At 40.9% G+C, this 20,220-nt stretch overlaps 1 protein-coding gene across 4 annotated transcripts in view; it reads left to right on the top strand.

Annotated features, from left to right (window-relative positions):
• WRN (Werner syndrome RecQ like helicase) overlaps positions 1 to 19,937 on the top strand; it is a 47,011-nt gene extending 27,074 nt beyond the window's left edge. For 2 of the 4 annotated variants that reach the window (XM_026847853.1, XM_026847854.1), the window contains 15 exons: positions 307 to 399; positions 1,662 to 1,803; positions 5,440 to 5,610; positions 5,690 to 5,784; positions 7,267 to 7,342; positions 7,513 to 7,583; positions 9,132 to 9,213; positions 9,498 to 9,610; positions 10,519 to 10,633; positions 11,813 to 11,938; positions 13,680 to 13,842; positions 14,885 to 15,099; positions 16,518 to 16,589; positions 17,114 to 17,278; positions 19,764 to 19,937. In XM_026847853.1, the coding sequence (XP_026703654.1) occupies positions 307 to 399; positions 1,662 to 1,803; positions 5,440 to 5,610; positions 5,690 to 5,784; positions 7,267 to 7,342; positions 7,513 to 7,583; positions 9,132 to 9,213; positions 9,498 to 9,610; positions 10,519 to 10,633; positions 11,813 to 11,938; positions 13,680 to 13,842; positions 14,885 to 15,099; positions 16,518 to 16,589; positions 17,114 to 17,278; positions 19,764 to 19,886 (1,822 nt within the window). In that variant the 3' untranslated portion in view covers positions 19,887 to 19,937. The remainder of the gene's footprint in view (positions 1 to 306; positions 400 to 1,661; positions 1,804 to 5,439; positions 5,611 to 5,689; positions 5,785 to 7,266; positions 7,343 to 7,512; positions 7,584 to 9,131; positions 9,214 to 9,497; positions 9,611 to 10,518; positions 10,634 to 11,812; positions 11,939 to 13,679; positions 13,843 to 14,884; positions 15,100 to 16,517; positions 16,590 to 17,113; positions 17,279 to 19,763) is intronic. The other 2 variants (XM_026847852.1, XM_026847851.1) reach the window with 2 other exon arrangements.
• Positions 19,938 to 20,220: the final 283 nt, after the last annotated feature.

Genomic DNA, 20,220 nt, shown 5'->3' with positions numbered 1-20,220 from the left:
TTGTGACTTGGTTACAACTGGGCATTGTAACCAGAAGGCATCTTATACTCATGTTCTTCAAATATGTTTTATATTAAAAAGCAGCATAAAAAAGAAATGGCCCTCAGCATATTTATATGTATAAATCAACTGTTTCCTTATTTACTTTTCAAAAAACGCTCAACTTTTTCTTTAGAGGAATCGAGGCCAAATAATTGGCTCCCTGGTGAATTAATTAATGATGATGATTTCAACTCTGTTTTCTGCAATAAATTTAATGTGTAAATTCTTGGTGTTTTATTTAATTCCCTGCATTCCCTTGGGTAGAGTCATCCTGTCTCATTTTGAAGACAAACGACTCCGAAAGGTTTCCTCTGGCATCATGGGCACAGAAAAATGCTGTGATAATTGCAGATACGGGTAAGCTTTCTTCCCTGAAGACTGATACAAGAGGTTACATTCTCTCAGGCTGACTTACAAGGCAAATTAGCTAAAAGAATTTACTTTTTATGCATCTGATCTTACAGATGTTCAGCCTGAAGTTTATCTTTGAACAACTGTCTTAAACCTTCTAAATAGTTGAACAAGCCATGAGGCAGTCTATGATCTCTAAATTAGGCTGTGGGAAAGCTTGTAAACAAAGTATGGTCACAGTTCCTAAAAGGCTTTAGAGCAACACTCAGACTGAAATACACTTCTGTTCATCAGTTTAATTCCTTTTAGGTAATTAATCCCAAAAGAAAACACTTGTAAGTGGAGTGCAATACCATGTGTCTAAGGTTAAATTGCCTAAGTGTTAAGGGAGATGTTCTCCTGTTACAGTGTGTGCTGACATATGTTCTTTCTAGCATTACTAATAACTTCATGGATGTGCTGAAGGGAAGGCAGGGGTTAGTAGTCACACAGATATGAGTAGAAACACCTTCTTCAGTTTCTCCTGTGTGCACATATGTGCTTTCCTTGAACTTACAGTAAAGGATTTCTTGTTCTTGCTGGTAGCCTCATGCTTCCTGGTGTTCTGCTGTGTTGCTTTCTGTTATCACTTCAGCTAAACTTACTGTATGCTCAAGGACCTTTGCCTGGCCTCTACTAAAACTAACAAAGAGAATTTGAGAGATTACAGTGTCAATCTTTGCAGTCATGTTGCTGTGCTAGTAAAGAGACACATAGTGAATGAGTATTGTAGAACTGAAATCACTTGAAATAGATAATTTTTCTCTTCCTCAGAAGTGATTTATGCCAGTAATTATTTGATGGTTTCTTCCAGTCAGTAACAAACCCTAGAAAATTTTTAATGGGGTTTCTCTTTCTTTCTTTCTTTCTTTCTTTCTGTGTTTTCCCTTTGTTTTTTTTTTTTTAAAAAAGACAAAATCCTCTTTGCTATGAGGTGCCATTAAAGAAATGTCATGTATGCTTAAAACAGTCCAAATATTCAAATACTGAATTGAAAAGATTGCTGAGACAATGTTGTTCTGCCAGAGCAAGTACCATGAAGAACTGCTTTTTGTTGGGTTGGGCAATTGTCTTAACCGCAAGTGATTTTGACTTGGTCTCATTGTTTATTTTCATGTAACTTGAAGTATTTATTTTATTCAGTTACCACCTGATAGACAATATTTGAACAAGGGGGAGAGGGCTTGATTTGTATGTGTGTTAAACTTGGTTTTCTTTGTGCATTTCAGAGCCACTTACCTTGCAGTCCCCAGTGACTCAGAAGGTGGTTTACAGGACTTTGGGAAGCAAGCGTATCAGCTGCTGTCTGCAGTGAGTGCCCTGGAAGAGAAGTTTGGAACTACAGTTCCCATCTTGTTTCTTCGAGGGTCTGTAAGTGATAGTAAGAATCCTTGTATGTGTTGTGAAAGTGGAGGGACTGTTACAGTGTCCGTCTTTATTGATACACCAATGAATACATTGATATACATAAAGGCAAAGATGTGTAGACACACACACATATTTAGTACCTTTTTCTTGGGGAGCTGGATACCTGTAGAGAGGTAGTCTAGACTTTCTGAAGCTGCTCAGCGACAGTTCCAATGCAGTGAACTAGATTGTTGTCATTAAAGGTAGTGGCCATAGAAATAGTGGATTTCCTAAGCATATTGTACTTAATTTCATGCACATACAGCAAAGGAATAGTTTCTGCCTTCAAGCTCTTTCCATCTTAGTTCTGTTTTTCCTAACAAGGCAATGTTCAGCCATCTATGGCCCAAGAGTTCAGCTTAGAAGTAGTACCTGTGATTTGCCTTGTCTGGAGCTGTCCTGTATTTTGTGGATTGGTTTGAGTTGGTTATTGACAATTGTGTGTTTAAAAACATGAATGCTAGCCCAAGTATTGGCAGAGGTTGTAAAGCCCTTCCTGTAAGGCTTGAGCTTTTTTTTTTTTTTTTTTTTGCTTTTTTTTTTTTTTTTTTTTTATGGTGAATTTGATGCTTTCATGGAGACAGTTAAGTGGTTTTTAATGAAGATGCATGGCTTCCATTATCCTGAAAGGAATAGCCTTTTCAGAATGAAGAATAAACACATCTTTGTTTGGTAATCGGTTAGACTTTATGTTTGAATAAAGCAAATAATGGCTTGTCTTCTAGCTTTGTATTGTTGGCTGACTTGGAGTAGCGAGATGGGAAGTAGGATACTAGAATGAATATAAATGACTTCTACATACCTTTACTTACAACATTTTTTAAATACTAGGCAAGAAACTCATCAGAAATAAAATATGAGAGTAAGAACAGAATTTGGTTTTATGTTTACAACTTGGAAAAATCATCTGTAGTACTTCAAAAAAAACTGGGTGAATGAGCTCCCTCTTCTTTCATTTTAATAAGAAAGTTAAGTTGCTAACTGTCATACAGGTGTCTAGGGGGAAAAAATATTTTGTTACAGATTTTAACATAGTCTTGATTATTTGTTAGACGTTACTGGAAGAAGTGAAGATAATGCTGAACTTGCACTGTAATACAAAATAACCTTTTACTGCCTACAAGAATACCTTTTCTGGGCTGACATAACTAAAGTTTCTTCACTGCATCAATGTGTAGTCTAGAACAAATGTCTGAAATAATTGATATCACTACAGGTTTACATTCTATATCTGACTGAGGCTGATGGATAAGTTGCTTAAAAAGCTTGTCATTAGTTGATAGGGGATTCATGCTCTTTTTAAGTTAATGCTATATTTTTGTGAAGTCCAGGTGGCCTCCAGCAGACTTTGGGTAGACCACAAGGGAGACCATGTTTCACTTAAGATCTGAAAACTGAATTGGACCATGAAAGTGAACAAGGTCCTCTGGAAAACTGAATTAAAGATGCATTGACAGAAATATTATACTAACCTTGCTAAGCAAAGAAAAATATGCAACTCTTAAAGTCTCCTATCAGCAAATGGGGGAATTAGTAACTGTTTCAGCAGTTACTGTTAGTGGTCTCAGTGACTGAGTGGCTTTTAGTAGTACCTCTATCATTTAATAATTTGTATGGGGCTGAAATTGCTGGTTTGGTTTCTGTTGGTCAGACCTATGCCAAACTAATCGCCAATGTTTAGCCCAAACATAGACGCACAGTTTACTCTTTTGCATCTTATTCCTTTTATAGTTATTTCCATTTGTTCTGTCAAAACCATGCTCTAAAAATGTGCAGCCATTGGAGTAATTACTCCAGCATAACTGAAAATTTAGGAATGTAGTCATGCTTTAAAATTAATGCCTGTTAAAAGTTTAATGAGGGCTCTGTAGAAGAGAGGACATGAGACCTGGCACTTTCTCTTTGCCTGCTGAATAGATGACTAACTTGCGTTTGCCACCAGGACTCTGTGCCCTGGTCCCATCTGGCAGCAAGCTGAGTCCCTCTTGCCTGTGGTTGGCTGCTGCAGCTTCCATTCCCTGCTGTGAAAGGTCTGAAACAAGCCTCTCTTCCTGCTGTTCCTCTCGCTGTGTGTGTACGATAGCAGCTCCTTGGCTGTCTGAAGTTCTTCAAATTGCTCCTCACTGAGATCACTGGAGATGGTATGGAGCTCAGCAGGCCATCATGTGCTGACTGCTGTCTGTCCTGGATTTCTTTTACTTGGCTTTCTCTTTTCTACATCAGCCTGTTCTATTTTCCTTTATGTGGAAAACTGCATTCTTGGGGATAGATGCTCTGTGTTTGCATAGTGCCTAGCATGAAGAGATTCTGGCAGAAGTACTAACAAGAATCCAGAAAAGCTGCCTTAACCAGACATATTAATGGCAGGAGGTGAGCTTACTCCCCACTGTTGTTTTGTTGTCCAAGATTATAATTGTTAGTCACATGCTCTGCTTTTCTTCCCACCACCCCTTCCTATGGGATGTCCTTATCTCACCAGCATCATACATACATATACATATATATATACATATATATATATATATATATGCATGCACATACATTCTCTGGAGGGTATGATTGGTGTATATACATGCACATGTGTATATATAAAAAAATTACTTGTTTGACCATGGAGTTTTCCCAGTAGAGAGGGTTTCAGCAAGTCTACAAGTAGCAGGGTCTATTTCATATTCTAGCAATACACTAAAACTTCTTTCTGTCTGGAGCACTTTTACGTGCTAATGCTCAATTCCTTGTTACTTCCCTGTTTTGGGAAAGTTCTCAAACTTCAGGCTCAGGCCAAGAGTTTTTCTTTATGTAAGGAACTCTAGCCCCTTGCCATCCATTTGGGCCCTGAGTTCAGGGTGGGATAAGAACCCATCAGACAAGTTAATAGGCTTTTTTAGAGTCTGACCCATTGGTAAGAGAGGAGTCAGTCAGCAACTTGTTTGTTAACATAATAAACAACATTTCACAATGAAGGAGGAGGAGGGGCAGAGCAGATAATTCTAGTGAGCTTCTTTCTGGCTTTGTACCCCCGTCCTGGGATTTAAACAGGATTTGTCAATTTACTTTTACTTCTCTAGGCTCTTTTTAATTAAAAACAGAACAAGTAACTGCTGCTGTTTGAACTCATTCAATGTAGGATTGATGTAAATTGGCTGAATACAAACTGCACTAGATGACTTTCTTTGCTGCTGTGGGTGGCTGGGTCATTCCTGCAACCTACTCCATATAGGAAGGGGGATATTTTAACAGTTCTGTGATCTAAGTGTAGGTTTGTCCGGGGTATTACTACAAAAGGTAGTCATGATCTTGTCACAGCCTTGGTAGAAAGCACAGGAGTGGATTAGGTTAATAAAGGTGAAACTGTTCTTCAGGTGATGTGAATGAGGCAATAGGCATGGTTTATTACCACTGAGGTGCAGTTATTGTAATGGGTATTATGTGAACTTGAATAAAATACTTTGGCTTGTGACTTACAGGAAAGTTCTTCTATAGAGAAATGTTCTTGAGGACATGCTCATTGCATCTCCAGGTCTTTGATTTACTGGTTGGATTGGAAACTTTCTTCCATAAGAACTGGAGAAGCCTGACGAATTCTTCCTATAATTTCAGAGTTCTCAGCGCTTGCCAAACAGATACCGAAGACACCCTCTCTTTGGTAGTGGAAAAGACTGGCCGGAGAACTGGTGGAAATTGCTCTGCCAACAGTTGGTAATGGAAGGATTCCTCAAAGAAGTCTCTGGACATAACAAGTTTGCAACCACATGTGCACTTACCCAGAAGGTACTTTTTGGTATGAAGCTACCTATCAGAAGCTTTTTGGAGTAATCTATAGCTAAGCCATATATTTTATTTCTTACAGGGTAGAAACTGGCTATTAAAAGCTGGGTCTGCTGCAAGTCCAAGTCTTCTGTTAGAGTCCAGTGAAGACCTTAATCTGCAGAGACCTCTTAGAAGGTGATGATATTATATGTGTTCTCTTGAGCACTTTTTTATTTATTTAACATCAGATCAGTTTCTGAAGCCTGCTTCTGGAGGTATCTAGGTTGGACAGGAGACTTCTGCAGTTGATTTTTCTAGCTAAAGCTTTCCTTTAGGCAGTATCATAATACTAAAAAAACCCTCAGTTGTCACGTCTGGCTAGACACCTTTACTGACTGCTGATATGCCATGTTGTCTAGTCCTCCTGGGAGTACATGGCTCACGGCTTAAATGTGACAGTGCCTCATCACCAAGGTTTTCAGTGGAACTAACCGGATGGTTGTGTAACTGGGAAGGTTAATGGGGAAATGTATTTTGGAGAAACTATCAAAACTAGTCAGAAGGTGTGTCTTCGTCAACGATTCTGGGTAGCCTGGAAGAATGTTGTGGTAATGCATCCTCATAGAGAAAGCAATCAGCTAAAACCAAGACATGGTAGAGGCAAATCTGTCAAGATTTATGTTATTTCCAGTGCTCATGAGTTAAACTGTGAGACCGTAAATAGAGCAGCTAACAGCTTGTTTTCCTCACTATGCTTGTGACCTACTTTTTAATAAAATTTAAGCTGAGAATGAAACTTTCTCATTTTAAGAAGTGATTCAACACGTGTTATTTTGTCTTTGTATTTCTTGGTGAGTATGTCTGCGAAAGTGGGGTATTTCTTCAGTGGTGGTCAGGTATATGCTGTCAAGAGTATATAGCTCCAAGAAAATAGCATGGCAAGTTTTGTTCTAATCTTTTGCTTCTGGTTATATTTAATAAACAGTGTTGTGCTGGTCTTCACAAATACTAATTCTGACCAACTCTTTTGGAGTGAAAGATAATGAACTGGAGGTTGCAGAGGCTTTGCTATGACAAGAAAACATATTAGAACAAAGCTCTTCAGTGCTGGCCTTAGGAGCCTGTTCTGGTGTAGATTGTCTTAGTATTGCTAAAAAAATAAGTAAAGCGGGTAATGACAAAGGACCAGTTATCTTTTGCCTTCTAATATTCTACTGTTGGGGCTCTTTCAGCTACTGCCTACAGGTCTTCCAGAAAAAAAAATAAAAATTGCTTATGACAAAACAGTAAGCAACTGTGGAAGCTGTATGCTTAATGCAAATCAGAAAGTTGATACTTATTTTTTTCTTCCAGTAATGGGATCTTTAAAATTGAATGTTTTTCAGGTGTTGTCACAAATTCCAGTTTGTCACCAAAATGTTTGTTGTTTCTGTAAGACAAGCTTCCTTTACTTGTTAGTTTTAGTATTAACAGGCTTTGAGGTCCTTGGTGTTTTTTCACAAATAGTGGTGATTCTAATAATTATAAAAAAATCAGTAAGAACTTGTGATTTGCCAAAGATATCCCTATACCAAGTTGAAATCAGTTTGCTTAAAGTGTTAATTTTTTTTAAATGGCAGTGTCACTATACGAATGACTTGGTCTAGTTTAATTAAGATATATTTCATTTTTTTACAGCAGTAGACCTTTACCTGTGCTCTCAACGCAGCGCTCCCCAGACATGAAAGGAACAACGCAGTCACCAGTCAAGCAGGTCTGTATGAGTACAGCTACTCTTGCACTCTGTGGTCAATCCTTGGTGGGTAAAAAAAAAAATCTCGCAAGTGTATCATAGCGTCCCAAATGAGAATTTTGCTGCAAACAGCAACTTCCCTGGAAAGACTGGTAAATCAGCATTTGTCTTGTTCTTCTATTTTTTTATAGATGTGTCTCTCTGATATGTTTTCAAATGAGAGAAAAGGGAAAACTCCTCCAAAAACCAATGTGTTTAACAGGTACAGTATTCTAAATTAAAACAGATTTACCTAATTTTGACTGTGCTAATAGGAATACTGTTTGTAGGATGATACTTAAAACCAGCATTCTCCTATATGAAGTGAAGGTAAAAATGTTTAATATATTAAAAAGTCAAGTGCTTAAAATTTGATGTATACTGCATTATATTTCAAAACATTGAACTATTAAAGCATTTAACAGGCTTTGAATTTGACAAGTTCTGTATACTTGTAGTGTCACAGGCAAAGCAAGCTTTATTGTTGAAGTACAATCTTTCTCACTGAGAACTTTAAAGCCAAACAAGAAAAGTAGCAAATGTTGATAAAAATGAAGTAATAACAGATTTGTAGTGGACACTTTTACTGGGCCCATGTTTAGGTTTCTTCAGTCTGTCTTCGATGTGGTGATTGAAATTGTAATGGATTTTAATTTGTGATTTAAAATAAGAAATAGAGAATATCTCTTTTCCAACAGTTTGCAAGGATAATTCAGGCAAACAAGTGACAAAGCTGTGACTCAATGTTAAAGCTGGAAAAAGCGAATGTATGCCTTGTGCAGGGACTGTAAGTGAGCATGTAGGTTTCTGCTTTTCTATGCTAGTTGGGAGAAGGCTGAGATTAGTTGAGGTTCCCTCAGGTCAAAATAAATAAAACAAGCTTTTGCAAAAAGCAGACCAAGTAATTTGTTTCCCTGGCTTGTGTGGTGCTTCAGATTAAACCCACCTTGCATTTCTGAGCAGTTTGATCCCTCCTTCAGGCAAGCAGCCTGATGCTGGCAGACAGGAAAATAGGGTATGTCACTTAAGCTGAATAATTGCCGCTGTAGCCATGTGAAGAAAAATCCTTTTAGGGACCAGCTACAATCCAAATCCAGTGTTATTTCACACTTTGCTTAGGAAAGGATGCTTCTATTCCAGCTTGTCTGCTAAGAAATATTGCAGTATAAGCATAGTAATCTAATTAGGGGTAAATATCCTGAAGTACATGAGCCCATGGACTGGTAACTGTGATGCTGCTCTCTAGGCAGGCATGCCTAGTTGTAACATGAGCTAATTCTGCTTACAGCGCAGCAGCTGTGTCCTTGTCACTGATGCTTTTGAAGTTATTAGCTCCTTTTGACTGGGATTAATGTTATCAACCATAGGGAAAAATGTAAGGTATTTCTCATGGGATGCTGTCAGAATTATGTCATGAATGGACAAGTGCTTGCAAGAACGTGCTTTTGTTAACAATATGGGAATCCAGTTGCTGATAGGGATATTGGTGGGTTGGTTTATTTTTTTTCCACAAAACTGCAATTTCATCTGCTTGAGCTTTGTACAGTAGGAGTACCAGACATAGGAGTTTTGTTACATTAGGGATACTGCTGATTCTGCTCCAACCAGCTCTAGTCCTGTATGAGTGTAGTGCTAGCATGAAGTGCCAGACCACAGTCTGATGGTGCTGTCAGAGCAGGCAAAATAAGTTGGGCTGCTGCTCTCCTGCAGCCTTATGTAAAGATCCTGAATATATTGATCTAACGCACGGCTTGCTTCACCCTTCTTTTAGTGCTGCAGAGCACTCGCTGGTGAAATCTTCTCCTTTGAAGCCCCCAGAATCTGTTGTTTCATCCCAAGAAAAAGAACTAGAGGTAAGTTTTTAAGAGGGATGATATCTGTGAATTGCAGTCAACCTGTAGACCACAGTCTTCCTGTATTGGAGTGGCTGGCTTGGGCAGCTCTTAATATTTCAAAGATGTTTTTTTAAACAGAATTCCTAGAAGAGGATTTAAATATGTTAAGATGGATTAATGGATTACAGGTTTCTCATATACTAGTGGAAAGATGAGTGAAATTATAACTTATCCTCTCATTAATTATACGTACATGAGTGATCTGGAGCTGCTTCATGAGAATTTGGCGTTCTTCTTCACAGAGTGCTCTGTATGGCAAGTTGCTGACTGCTAGACAGAAGGTAGCTAATGAGAAGGCAATTCCTCCAGCTGTCTTGGCAACTAATAAGATCCTGGTGGAGATGGTCCGAATAAGGTAAAGTCAGCATGCATACATGTTGTACAAACTGAGAAGGTTGCAAGCCAAGTCATAAATCCCTTTTCTGCATCTGTTTAGAGAGTATGCCTCATTGGTAAAGGAGCAGCTCTTTTCCTCAGGAGCTTTGTTTGCTCTAATATCCTTGTACACCACTGACTGGTTTAAGTTTTGAACAGTTACTGACATAAGACTTCTTCATTCTAGTTATTTTAAAAAAAAGCCCAAATGACAACTTTGCCTGTCTTTGTATCCAAACCTCCTGTCATGTTGACCAGTCAAAGGAGGGGAGGTGTGTGTTTTCTACTAATCCTTACCTTTCTATCTTCTGTTCTCCAATGTGTGTTCATCATTTTAGAATGCCCTCATCCTGCTAAGGGTCTGCTACAGGTCAACAGCTGTCCTTTACCTTGCATTAATAGCTCTGTAGTGTAAAAGAATAAGCACAATTTAGTGTTGCTTTCAACTACTGAACACGGGGGGTGGAAATTCTTCATCGTCTTATTGTGTGAGAGGGTATTGTGGGGCAGCTCAGTTGGTAATGCATCTGAAGTGCCTTTGCCAGCTACTAAAAGGCATTACACAATACTGCTTGTAGAATGTGTAAGTTATTCCATGGAATAGTTCTGGGTTTATGTGCTCTTCGGAGGTAAAAGCAAATAAAATGTATGTGGTAAACCAATCCTCCAAAGTATTAAGTAGCAAACTTGGAAGTATTTGCTGTGGTCAAGCTTCATATTCAGAAGTGACAATAGTGAACCTAATTAGTTGCAGAAATGCTGAAGGCATAGCTAATAACACTTTCAAGTATTAGATCTGTAGTCCAAGCGTGTGTCACTCATGGACACTTGATGTTTCAGCATTGGCATAGGACTTTTTCATAATTTTTATTACCCATCCTAAACCAGGCCTACGAATGTTGAGAATGTGAAAAGAATTGATGGTGTATCTGAAGCAAAATCTACCATGCTGGTCCCTCTCCTGGCTGAAATTAAGGACTTCTGCCAAGTGAATGGTTTACAGGTATGACTGAATAAAGTGTCTGATACTTTGTAAGAACCTTAAAGACATAGTTTTGTCTGTAGCTGTCAGATTTCTCATTCAGAGTTTGTTCTAATCGCAGCTATTCAGTCTAAGCATGGCAGTGAATCTTGCTAGCCTTGTGAACAACTAGGCTTCCAAAATCTAAATATGCTACTTGGCAATGACATTAGGACCTGGCTGGGTGTTCCAGATTAGCATGGTCCTCTTGAAAGTGCAGGACATTCTTATAAAGGTCTCCCATCTGGCCAGGCTGAGTGTCTAATAGATGCCATATTATTGAGAGCTTGCAGCTAGTTACTTATTTGGGGTGGAGACCAAGGGTATAGTAAGTGTTCCTTCACCATGGTTTATTGACTCTGGAGGGGGTAGAGCTTTGCTTCCTCTAAGTTTCTCCTTAGGAAACTGGCAAAAGAGCTTAGGTTTCCAGCTACTGGAAATAGTCCTGTTTGGTTCTCTTTTTGCAGTTGATTTTCTTCTGTTTGAGACGGTAGAGTGGCTCCTCATCAGTCCCTATAGTGAGAGAGACTGCTAGGGAGGGACCGTGGAGCAGAGGATTAGAGGAAGTATGAAGCAGTTTTGCTTTGTGGATCTTAATTTCTACGTAAATCTACGGTTAAAGGGATTTATCTAGCCTGGAAACCAGGCAGAGCAGCAATAATACTTCTCTGTAACGATTCAGAACATGCTGTGGAGTCTTCAGCTTCACAGAAGACTATCAGAGTCTAGGAATGGGGACCAACAGCATTCTTGATTTGGTTTTGGTTTTTAAAAAATCTGTGTTGAGCAAAATATTAAATAGAGGAGTTTCCCATACTAAGTAGCAGACTGAATACCACAGTTTTTGTTCTGCTGCAGTAGTTTACATGTAGTAAGCAATACCTAAGAAGTTGTGTTGACCTGGACACTATTCTTCTGGTTTGTTTTTTTTGCAAGTCCCTTTGATAATACCATGCTGCCTTTAGGATGGGGGAATATGTGGGTGTCTGTCTTGATTCCCTAGTTGGTTTTGTGGAACATGGACTTGGTGTCAAAACCAACCTCCATAGAGGTGAACAAGTCCACTTAAGTTATTCTTTCAAATAACTTCGGGTAATGGGAGGATGATCCATTGGTTGTCACTGGGATACAATTCTTCTAAATCCTCTTTATCTCACTTAGACTGACACATTCCCCACATCTGGAACTAAAGATCAGAAAGAAGCCTCTCCCTGGAAGTGTAATAGAATCCTCTCTCCCTCAGAGCATGTCACGTATGTCCTGTTTCAAGAGAAAAATCTCTCTGTGGTAAGGTACCTTTTCTAAAACTAATAGCAGAGATGCTTTGTCTAGAGGGAGGGGGATTTGTAGGTTCTCTTAAATCTTCTGCCCAGTGCTGGGGTAGGTTTCCTTTAAAACACTGAGTCAATGTATTTCCTGGCAAATGGTAGCTCATCTCACTTATCTTTATGGACTGGTAAAAGTATGAAAAATGTGGCTTGCTGTGAGGTAGGGTATGGTGAGATAAGATCCAGCTGCCTACTGGTCACCCTGCCTGCACAGCTTGGCAGGGCATCAGGCAGAATTGTTGCTGTTACTTCATTGGCCTGTTTCAGTACAGTTGGCAGTGTGCTTTTCTATTGCCAGTGTTAGTTCTGCCTGCCTGTTTCTGTATGTTTGTCTTTACACAGTAGTAAGGGCATATAGGAAAAACTTCCTGATCCAGTAGCCTGCTGGCAAGGATACCAAGCATGGGGCTGTATCTAGACAGGTCTTCAAGGTTAATAACCATTGGGATAAATGTCACTACACTGTTCTTGGTTTAGGTAGCAAATCCCTATTCCTTTGCCTTTGCCATATCAATGCATGAGACTTGCATATCAAGAAACAAAGCTCATGGAAAGAATCAATGCAGAACTAAAAAGTGCTAAGTATTAATGTGGCTTTCTAGTTCAGATCTTTGAAAGCTGTGTTTCCTGTTAAGGAACAAAAGTTGAGGACAAGTTACCTGACACATGTAAGTTGAAGTGCAACAGGGCACGTGACTAAACTGGCATCAGGCCATGTGCCCTGTGAGGATGAGCCTCATGAATTGATGTCGTTTTATTTAGTGCTTTTTAATTCTACAGTAAGAAACAGAAGTTGCTTGGAGTTTTGCTTTGCCCCTCCCAAGAGTATGGGTAAACCTTATTAGATAGTCCCCAACTTAAAAGCTTACCTAAGGAGTAATTAACAAGGAGCATTTGTATAACTATTAACAGGTAACTTGATGCTCTGTATTGCTAATCCTGCTCATTATATGCACAGTATGTGTAGGAGAAATGGATAGAAGATTGAAACCTGTTCTTTCGAGGAAGAAAAATAACCAGTTTGAAAGCTGTCCTTGAAAAGTACAGGTTTAGGTAGATAGAATTTGAGATGGGGTTTTTTTTCAAGGAAAATCTTTTGAGAGAAGAATTCATCTAACAGATGTGAAAATGAGGGCAAATTTTTTCTGCCACTGTTACCCATGTTCTGCATAGATTTATTGAATCAAATGGGCTGCTGGAAGGTCAGATGCGTCACAGCAACTTAGCAGGAGACATCTGAAGCTTTGACACAAATCTTGTGAAGGAGCTGGGCTGATACTGAGTTCACTGAAAGGCAAGAGCATCAGTTTCCTTTGTGGTGGAAATTGCTGGGATTCAGCTGCCACAGGGTGGAAAGGGGGTGGTAGTGAGTCTTGTGACACAAGGGATGTGAGCTATAAGCAGGCTCTAGTGAGCCTTTGAGGTGGCCACACAGCACCCTTCCTGTGCAGAATGTCTCTTCATCTGAAGTAAGTTCAAGGTGAGATTTTGCACTTGAGTGGAGAAGTAGTAGCCTCAAGAGAAAAGGGCTCCTTACAAGCTAGAAAAGAAATGAGAACTGTTAAGAGTAACAAACCACTTGCACTGCTACGTGCCAGTATCCCTTGACTGCTTTTTCAGAATGGGAGGTTGCCAGGTTTTGAGTTTTCAGCTGTATTTCACTTATACCATCTCAGTTCCTTCTGCTTTTGTTTCCCTAGAGGACTATAAGTGAGACCAGATCTCTGCCTTTTTCGGAGGTTGGCACTCACCTATTCCAGGCAATGAAAGCTGGCTACTCTGTCAACCTGGAGCGAGCAGGTTTGACTCCTGACATTAAACAGATAATTTCCAATGTTATCCGTAATCCTCCCATTGACTCAGGTAAGCATTGCAGCTTCTATCTGAAGCTTCTTATGACAGTGGCATACGGATCAAGGGAATGAAAAACTGACAGCTCAGCTGCTTGTTTAGGTAGAACCCACAGTTTCTGAAAGGCCTGTGGCAAGGCAGAGCATAACAATGATAGGGTCATTGCTTTCTTCTCAAGGTTAAGTTGTAAAATAAGGCAATTGTGATTTTATTAAAGAGCAAAAGAGGGTAACTGTTTACAGATCCCTTTACACTCAGTTGTATGGCTGTTGAAAAGATTCAGGCATCATTCTTCAATCTGTATTTACTCAAGTGGTTTTTTGGGGAAAAAAAAAAATTCCTGTAAATACTGGCATCTACAGAAAATACCCTGAATAAGATCCATAGAATTTCCCCAGTGCAGCTTCTCTGCAAGATACTTATGTATGAGGAGGAGGCTGAGAAGTGCAGGAAAACCACTTCCTTTTAACACTGTCATGTGGTGCCATGGGCTAGTTCAGAGGCTGAAGACAATCATGTACTGACTTGTGGTTGAGACTGAGTGACTTAACTACTAGGGCAAGACTGAACTTTTAATTTCTTAGGTTGGCAGAGTTCAACTTATAGCTTTATTACTCTTGTCCTATTGTGGAATAGTGCATCTTTTCAGCAGCAGTTACTGGCTCAACAAGACTCTTGGATAACTCTCTTGACTTTAGTGCCACACTGGAATGGAGAACTGGCATGGCACTACATTTAAGAAAGCATAGAGGCTTTACAGCCTTCCTCTCAAGAGAATATGGTTGATCAGACATGCAAGTTAGAGGCAGGTGATTCTGATGCTTTAGACTAAATTTGAGGATGTTAAGTTTGTGAGCACGAATGATGTGGGGATTTATTGCATGAGCTTACGATCTGTTTTCTTAAGAGTCAAACTTATATTGTCTTTTTTAGTCCTCTCCATGCCTTGATCTATTCTGTGCTTTAATGAGGGACAACTGATGTGTTTTACAACATAACTGAATAATGGGCAAGAGGATTAAACCACTAATATTGTATTTTTATTTTTTCCAAGACACCACTAAAATACAAGCTATTAGAGAACTTGTTCCTGCAAATATCGAACTGTATCTCATCAGGATGACTATTGCATTACTGGAGAAAGAGGATAGGACTAAGTCTCAGGATGGCTCAGGTGTCAAAAGGACGTTGGTGTGGTCAGATGGGCCACAAGAAAAAATAAGAATGGATGAATCAAGCAAGAAAGATACCATATCAAGTAAAACAAAGGTTGGTAAAAGAAGGTGTAAAACTGGTTTTGTGAAAATAATGTTTTCTCTTTGTAGGAACAGACTAAAAGCCCTTCTAAGTTGTTGCTTAGTGTCTTATCTTCGCAGTCCCCCTTTACTTCCTCTTTGAGTAGAACTGCCTCACTCTGAAGCACTTCACTCTGCGCAGAGGAGAACCAGAGGGTTCCTCTTGCCAAGTACTGACCCAGGAAGAGGGCTGCCCTGTGGAGCCTAACTGTGATCTGTTCAATGTGTCACCCAGGTTGGTCTGTTCTGACCTGGGACTGTCAGTTTATCTCTGCCATAGTAAATCCTGGACATGCAGCTAAGGAAGATCAGGCACATGATGGTCCATCACAAGTGCAGCTTCATAGTGGCCTTGGAGAGGGGGGATGAACACTTCCTCCTGTTGTTCAGCCCTTCGGGATGTGGATGCAAAAGGTCCCCTGTAAAATCCCAGATTGACAATAGTTGGGCAGCAGAGGGAAAAATATGAAATTCCAAGTTTTCCCCAGAATGAAAACCTTGGGTAAGCTGGCAGAGCATAGCCACAAAGTCCAGGTTCTGCCCTTGTGTTGTTTCTGTGCATTGGTATCTGATCACCAACCTGATATGGGAAAAGTGATTCTCTCAGTGTGCAGAAAGCTCTAAGATAGAAGGGAAGTTGAGTATGTGAAAAAAACAGAGTCAATGCCTGCCAGAAATGTGTCCCGAATCTTTCATGGGTTCCTCTGTTGCTGAAACTGCTGGGTGTAGCCACAATAACAAGAAAAGTATGCTGTAAGCCTGACTCACTGGGGAGAAATTTCAGGAAATAAGGAGCTCTTTGTTGCTGTTTGAGGAAGGCCAGTCTAGTCTTCTGAGCCCTTGGATGGTTTCTGTGTCTCCCAAGTCCCCGTTCAGCACCCTGTACAAAAGATCACCCTTGACTGAGTGGCTCCTGGTGGGAATGATAAAAAGAAATTCCACTCTGAATCTTTCCACTGCCTGTGCTAGAATTTTGACTGTTCCTTACAGGATTTGGGGTTGATTTCTTGAACTCTGGCTCAATTCTTGCCATTTTGCCAAACTGAATGTTTCTTGCATCCCTGAGTGGTGTTTTGTTTCTACAACATCTGTGTCTGAGCCTTCTTTTTCCTGAAGTTGACCTCCTGGCAGTCCAATTGTGTGAGCTCTAATTACGCTTTTTCTGCTACTGTTAGCTGCTGGAGCTAGTAACAGGAATGACATGCTATTAGAAATCAAATTAATATTGTATAAATGAGCAAACTGCAATCCAAAAGCTAATCCAGATAGTCTTTATTTACTTCTCCTTCAGAAAGTATCTTGGTTCTAATAATTCCCTGTAGCAAACAGCTTTTAAATCTGCTAATGAATGTTCTTGGATTTTAACAAGATTATATTACGCTGCTTTTACAGGGTAATTTGATCAATCCGATGTTGAAGGAAGGAGCAGAGAAAACCCATCTGCAGGTGCTGCCTTCAGCTTTGGTAAACAGATGTTCTTACTGTAATAAAGCATGCAGTAGACTTGCCATTAGTGATGCTCTCAGATGTGTAGTTAATCTGAAAAAATTACATCTTGGCTCTTCCAACCTATGACCAGCAGGCATTATATAGAAGTGAGAAGTTAATCTTTTGTGTCTACTATACAATTTTTACCTGACACCTTTGCTGTAAAAACACATTTGAAAACACAGCACTTAGGAGTTGGAAGCAAGAATTTCCAAGTTCCCAGAGCCAAGGAGATGGAGGAAGTAGTCTTCTCCACTACAAGTTAAAATGCATAAGTAGGAGTTCCAATTCTCTTGTATTTGAACCAATGTACTTCACTTGCTCAAATTTTATTGTGGTGAAATGGCTAAGAAATGGCTAGTGATATCATTAAGCAGTGGTGTTCAAAGTCTGTCAGTTACTCATTTAAAAAAAAAAACCCAAATGCCTCCAAAATGAAGCCTTTGTGTTGAATATGGTTTGTGCAGACCTAAGTTTTAATACTGTGATACACATAACAGCCAGCTTCTTTATTGTCACATGGAAAGGATGTGCAGAGAGTGGATGACAGCCAGCCAGGTAGCAGAGCAGCAGCAGGCCGCCTGAAGCCCGTCATGCTGGCCTCCTGGAATCAGCCTGCCCTCAATCCCAATGAGAAGGAACTGTTTGCTGACTCTCAGCCAAAGGTGAGACTGCCTGTAGCTCTGCTAGGAACAGAGCCCAGACCTGATGATCTGGGTGTTGATCTTGAGCGAACTGGAATCCCAGCTTCTGTCTGGGTTCTTTACTGTGCCAAAAACCTGGCCTGGATTGCCAGCCAACTACTTCTCTTAATATCCTTGATATAGTGGCAACATGCTGCTTTTATTGCCCTTGCTATGCCTGAATATACCTCTCCACAGCATCAGCCTGCTGCAGAAATTTTTTTCCCCAGTACATCTTGTCAGCCATCTAGTGGCAAATGCTTTCAGCTCTTCAAGTGAATAGTTGGCTCCCTTTCCTCTTTCAGGTATAGGGTTGAGTGGTATTATATGCTGTTCACATCAGGGATATTTGCACAGATGTTTATATAAACACAAGTTGTATGGGCATACATACAGTGTTTTTCTAAAGGGAGCTTGTGGCTCTGACCAGCATGACTTGCTGTACAGCTTGCTTCAGTTTGAAGCCAGATATTGTTGTAAGTGCAAAACATGATATAGACAAATCATTCTTTATCTGGTTTATATTAGGTAGGTATAAATACTAAATAACACAGCTATCTTATTGGAGCACTAAAGATGTTACAACATTAGTTTTTTGATTGCTGGTGATAGCTTCAGAGAACTCCGGAACATCAATTCCAAGTTGAGCCACTTTGTGACACAGGAGCAAAGCACAATCTGTGTAATGGTCTCTGCACCCTTCATCCTTCACCTGGCCTTGGGCTGGGAGTCCTGGTGTTGTGCACACACTTCTTGATGCAAGCATTGGAGCAGCCTCTTTCCTGACTACAGATCAGACTTCCTGATATGTTTCCCAAGGGCACCTTGCTACTTCAGTCTTGAAACAAACATCCAACAGACACTGGTCTTCCATTATTTGAAAACTGGTGGCTGAAGGATGAGCAGAAACCCACTTATCATAAAATAGAATCACAGAATGGTTTGGGTTGGAAGGGACCTTAAAAACATCTGGTTCCAACCCTCCCTGCCATGGGCAGGGACACTTTCCACTAGCTCAGGTTGCTCAAAGCCCCATCCAACCTGGCTTTGAACACTGCCAGGGAGGGGGCAGCCTCACCTGCTCTGGGCAACCTGTGCCAGTGTCTCACCACCCTCACAGGGAAGAATTTCTTCCTAATATCTAATCTAAATCTACCTTCTTTCAGTTTAAAACTGTTACCCCTTCTCCTATCCCTACACTCCCTGATAAGGAGTCCCTCCCCATCTTTCCTGTAGCCCCTTTTAAGCACTGGAAGGCCACTCTACCTGGAGCCTTCTCTTCTCCAGGGTGAACCCCAACTCTCTCAGCCTGTCCTCATAAGTGAGGTGCTCCAGCCCCCTGATCTTCTTTTTGGCCTCCTCTGGACTCACTAATGCAAGTCTGTGTCCTTATGTTGGGGGCCCCAGAGCTGGACACAGGACTGCAGGTGGGGTCTCACAAGAGTGGAGGGGGACAATTCCCTCCCTTGACCTGCTGGCCACACTTCTCTTGATGCAGCCCAGGACATGGTTGGCTTTCTGGGCTGCAGGTGCACATTGCTGGCCCATAGTTTTCCATCCACTAATACCCTCTGCAGGGTTGCTCTCAATGCACTCATGGCCCAGCCTCTATTTGTGCTTGGGATTGCCTCAACCCATGTACAGAACCTTGCACTTGGCCTTGTTGAACTTCAGGAGGGTGCACTACTCAAGCATGTCCAGGTCTCTGGATGGCATCCCTTCCCTCCAGCATGTTGACCATACCGCACAGCTTGGCAAACGTGCTGAAGGTGCACTCAGTCCTGCTTGCTGTTATTCCGTGTGTAAGCTCTTACAGGAATTCATGGCTTTGTGTTGCCATAGCATCTCTTCCCACCCCAGTGCAAGAGATGCACTTAGCAGTCATGGAGAGCACTGTGTCTTCACACTCTCCTTGGGGGACAAAAACCTGCAGAGCTCATGCCCCTTGTGAGGAGATGGAGAGAAGAAAAGGTGCCTTGCATGGTTGGTGACAGGCACCCACTGCTGCGTCTGTGGGTTTCAGTCTCTTTTCTCAAGTTGTAATTGGGGGAGGGGGTAGGTACTGCTGCTGTACTGTCAGTTTGGGGCATCCATCATTCCCTGTCTGGAGCTGTATTTTTTCACAGGTCACACCAAGGAGCTGTACTTCTTTTATTTAAGGTCTTGAGCATTGAAGTTGGGCTTTTTTGGGTTTGTTATTTAAAGGCAATTCCTGAAGTGCAGTACTTCCAGGGTGTACCGGTGTCAGGTCAGACATTTCCCAGCCTTGGTTCTTCCCACTGCCCTAGTTTGATTTAGTCCCTCAATTACTTGAACAAGGTGTTGCATTTAAGGGAGCCAAAACCTTCCATTAGTAATGCACACAGTTCATGTCCTGTTGATGACCTTAATTTTGGGAAGTAGAGCTGTGTAAATTAGTCAGCCTCTACCTACTTGCCTTTTTCCACATTTGTTTTCTTTTTTCCAGAGCTCCCAGCCCCCTGGTAAGAGGAAGGTGCCAGAATGGTTTGGAACATCCACCAATACAGTTCTACCTGTAACCCAGATGAAGAAGGCCAAGGCCGAGACCAGAAAAGGGATTTTTAGTTGAATACAGGAATGAAAATTTACTTTTCTTACCTTCTTTCTCCTTTTATAAAAATCTTTTTATGTACAGATTCCTCTTTTTCTGGTGTCATTACTCTTCCTTCCTTGCCCCTCCTGTCTTCCTTCCGTAAGGGGTGAAGGACAGGGTTCGGGCAGCACTTTTCTGTGTATGACAATAAAAATAAATTAAAAAGCAACCAGTCACCGCGTTTTGCAGAGAGCTTCGGTACATCCTGGCTCCTGCCGTTTAGGGCAAGAGGCCGTCGCGTCGTCATGGCAAGGCCGCGCCCGCTTCCGGGGCGGGGCGCGGGGGCTGCCGGGAAGGCGGCATGGCCCAA

Source organism: Athene cunicularia (assembly GCF_003259725.1).
Source record: "Athene cunicularia isolate RWA chromosome 4 unlocalized genomic scaffold, athCun1 chr4_part2, whole genome shotgun sequence".
NCBI lineage: Eukaryota > Metazoa > Chordata > Aves > Strigiformes > Strigidae > Athene > Athene cunicularia.
The sequence above is the reverse complement of the archived record's forward strand: the minus strand, read 5'-3'. Positions and strand labels throughout refer to the sequence as shown.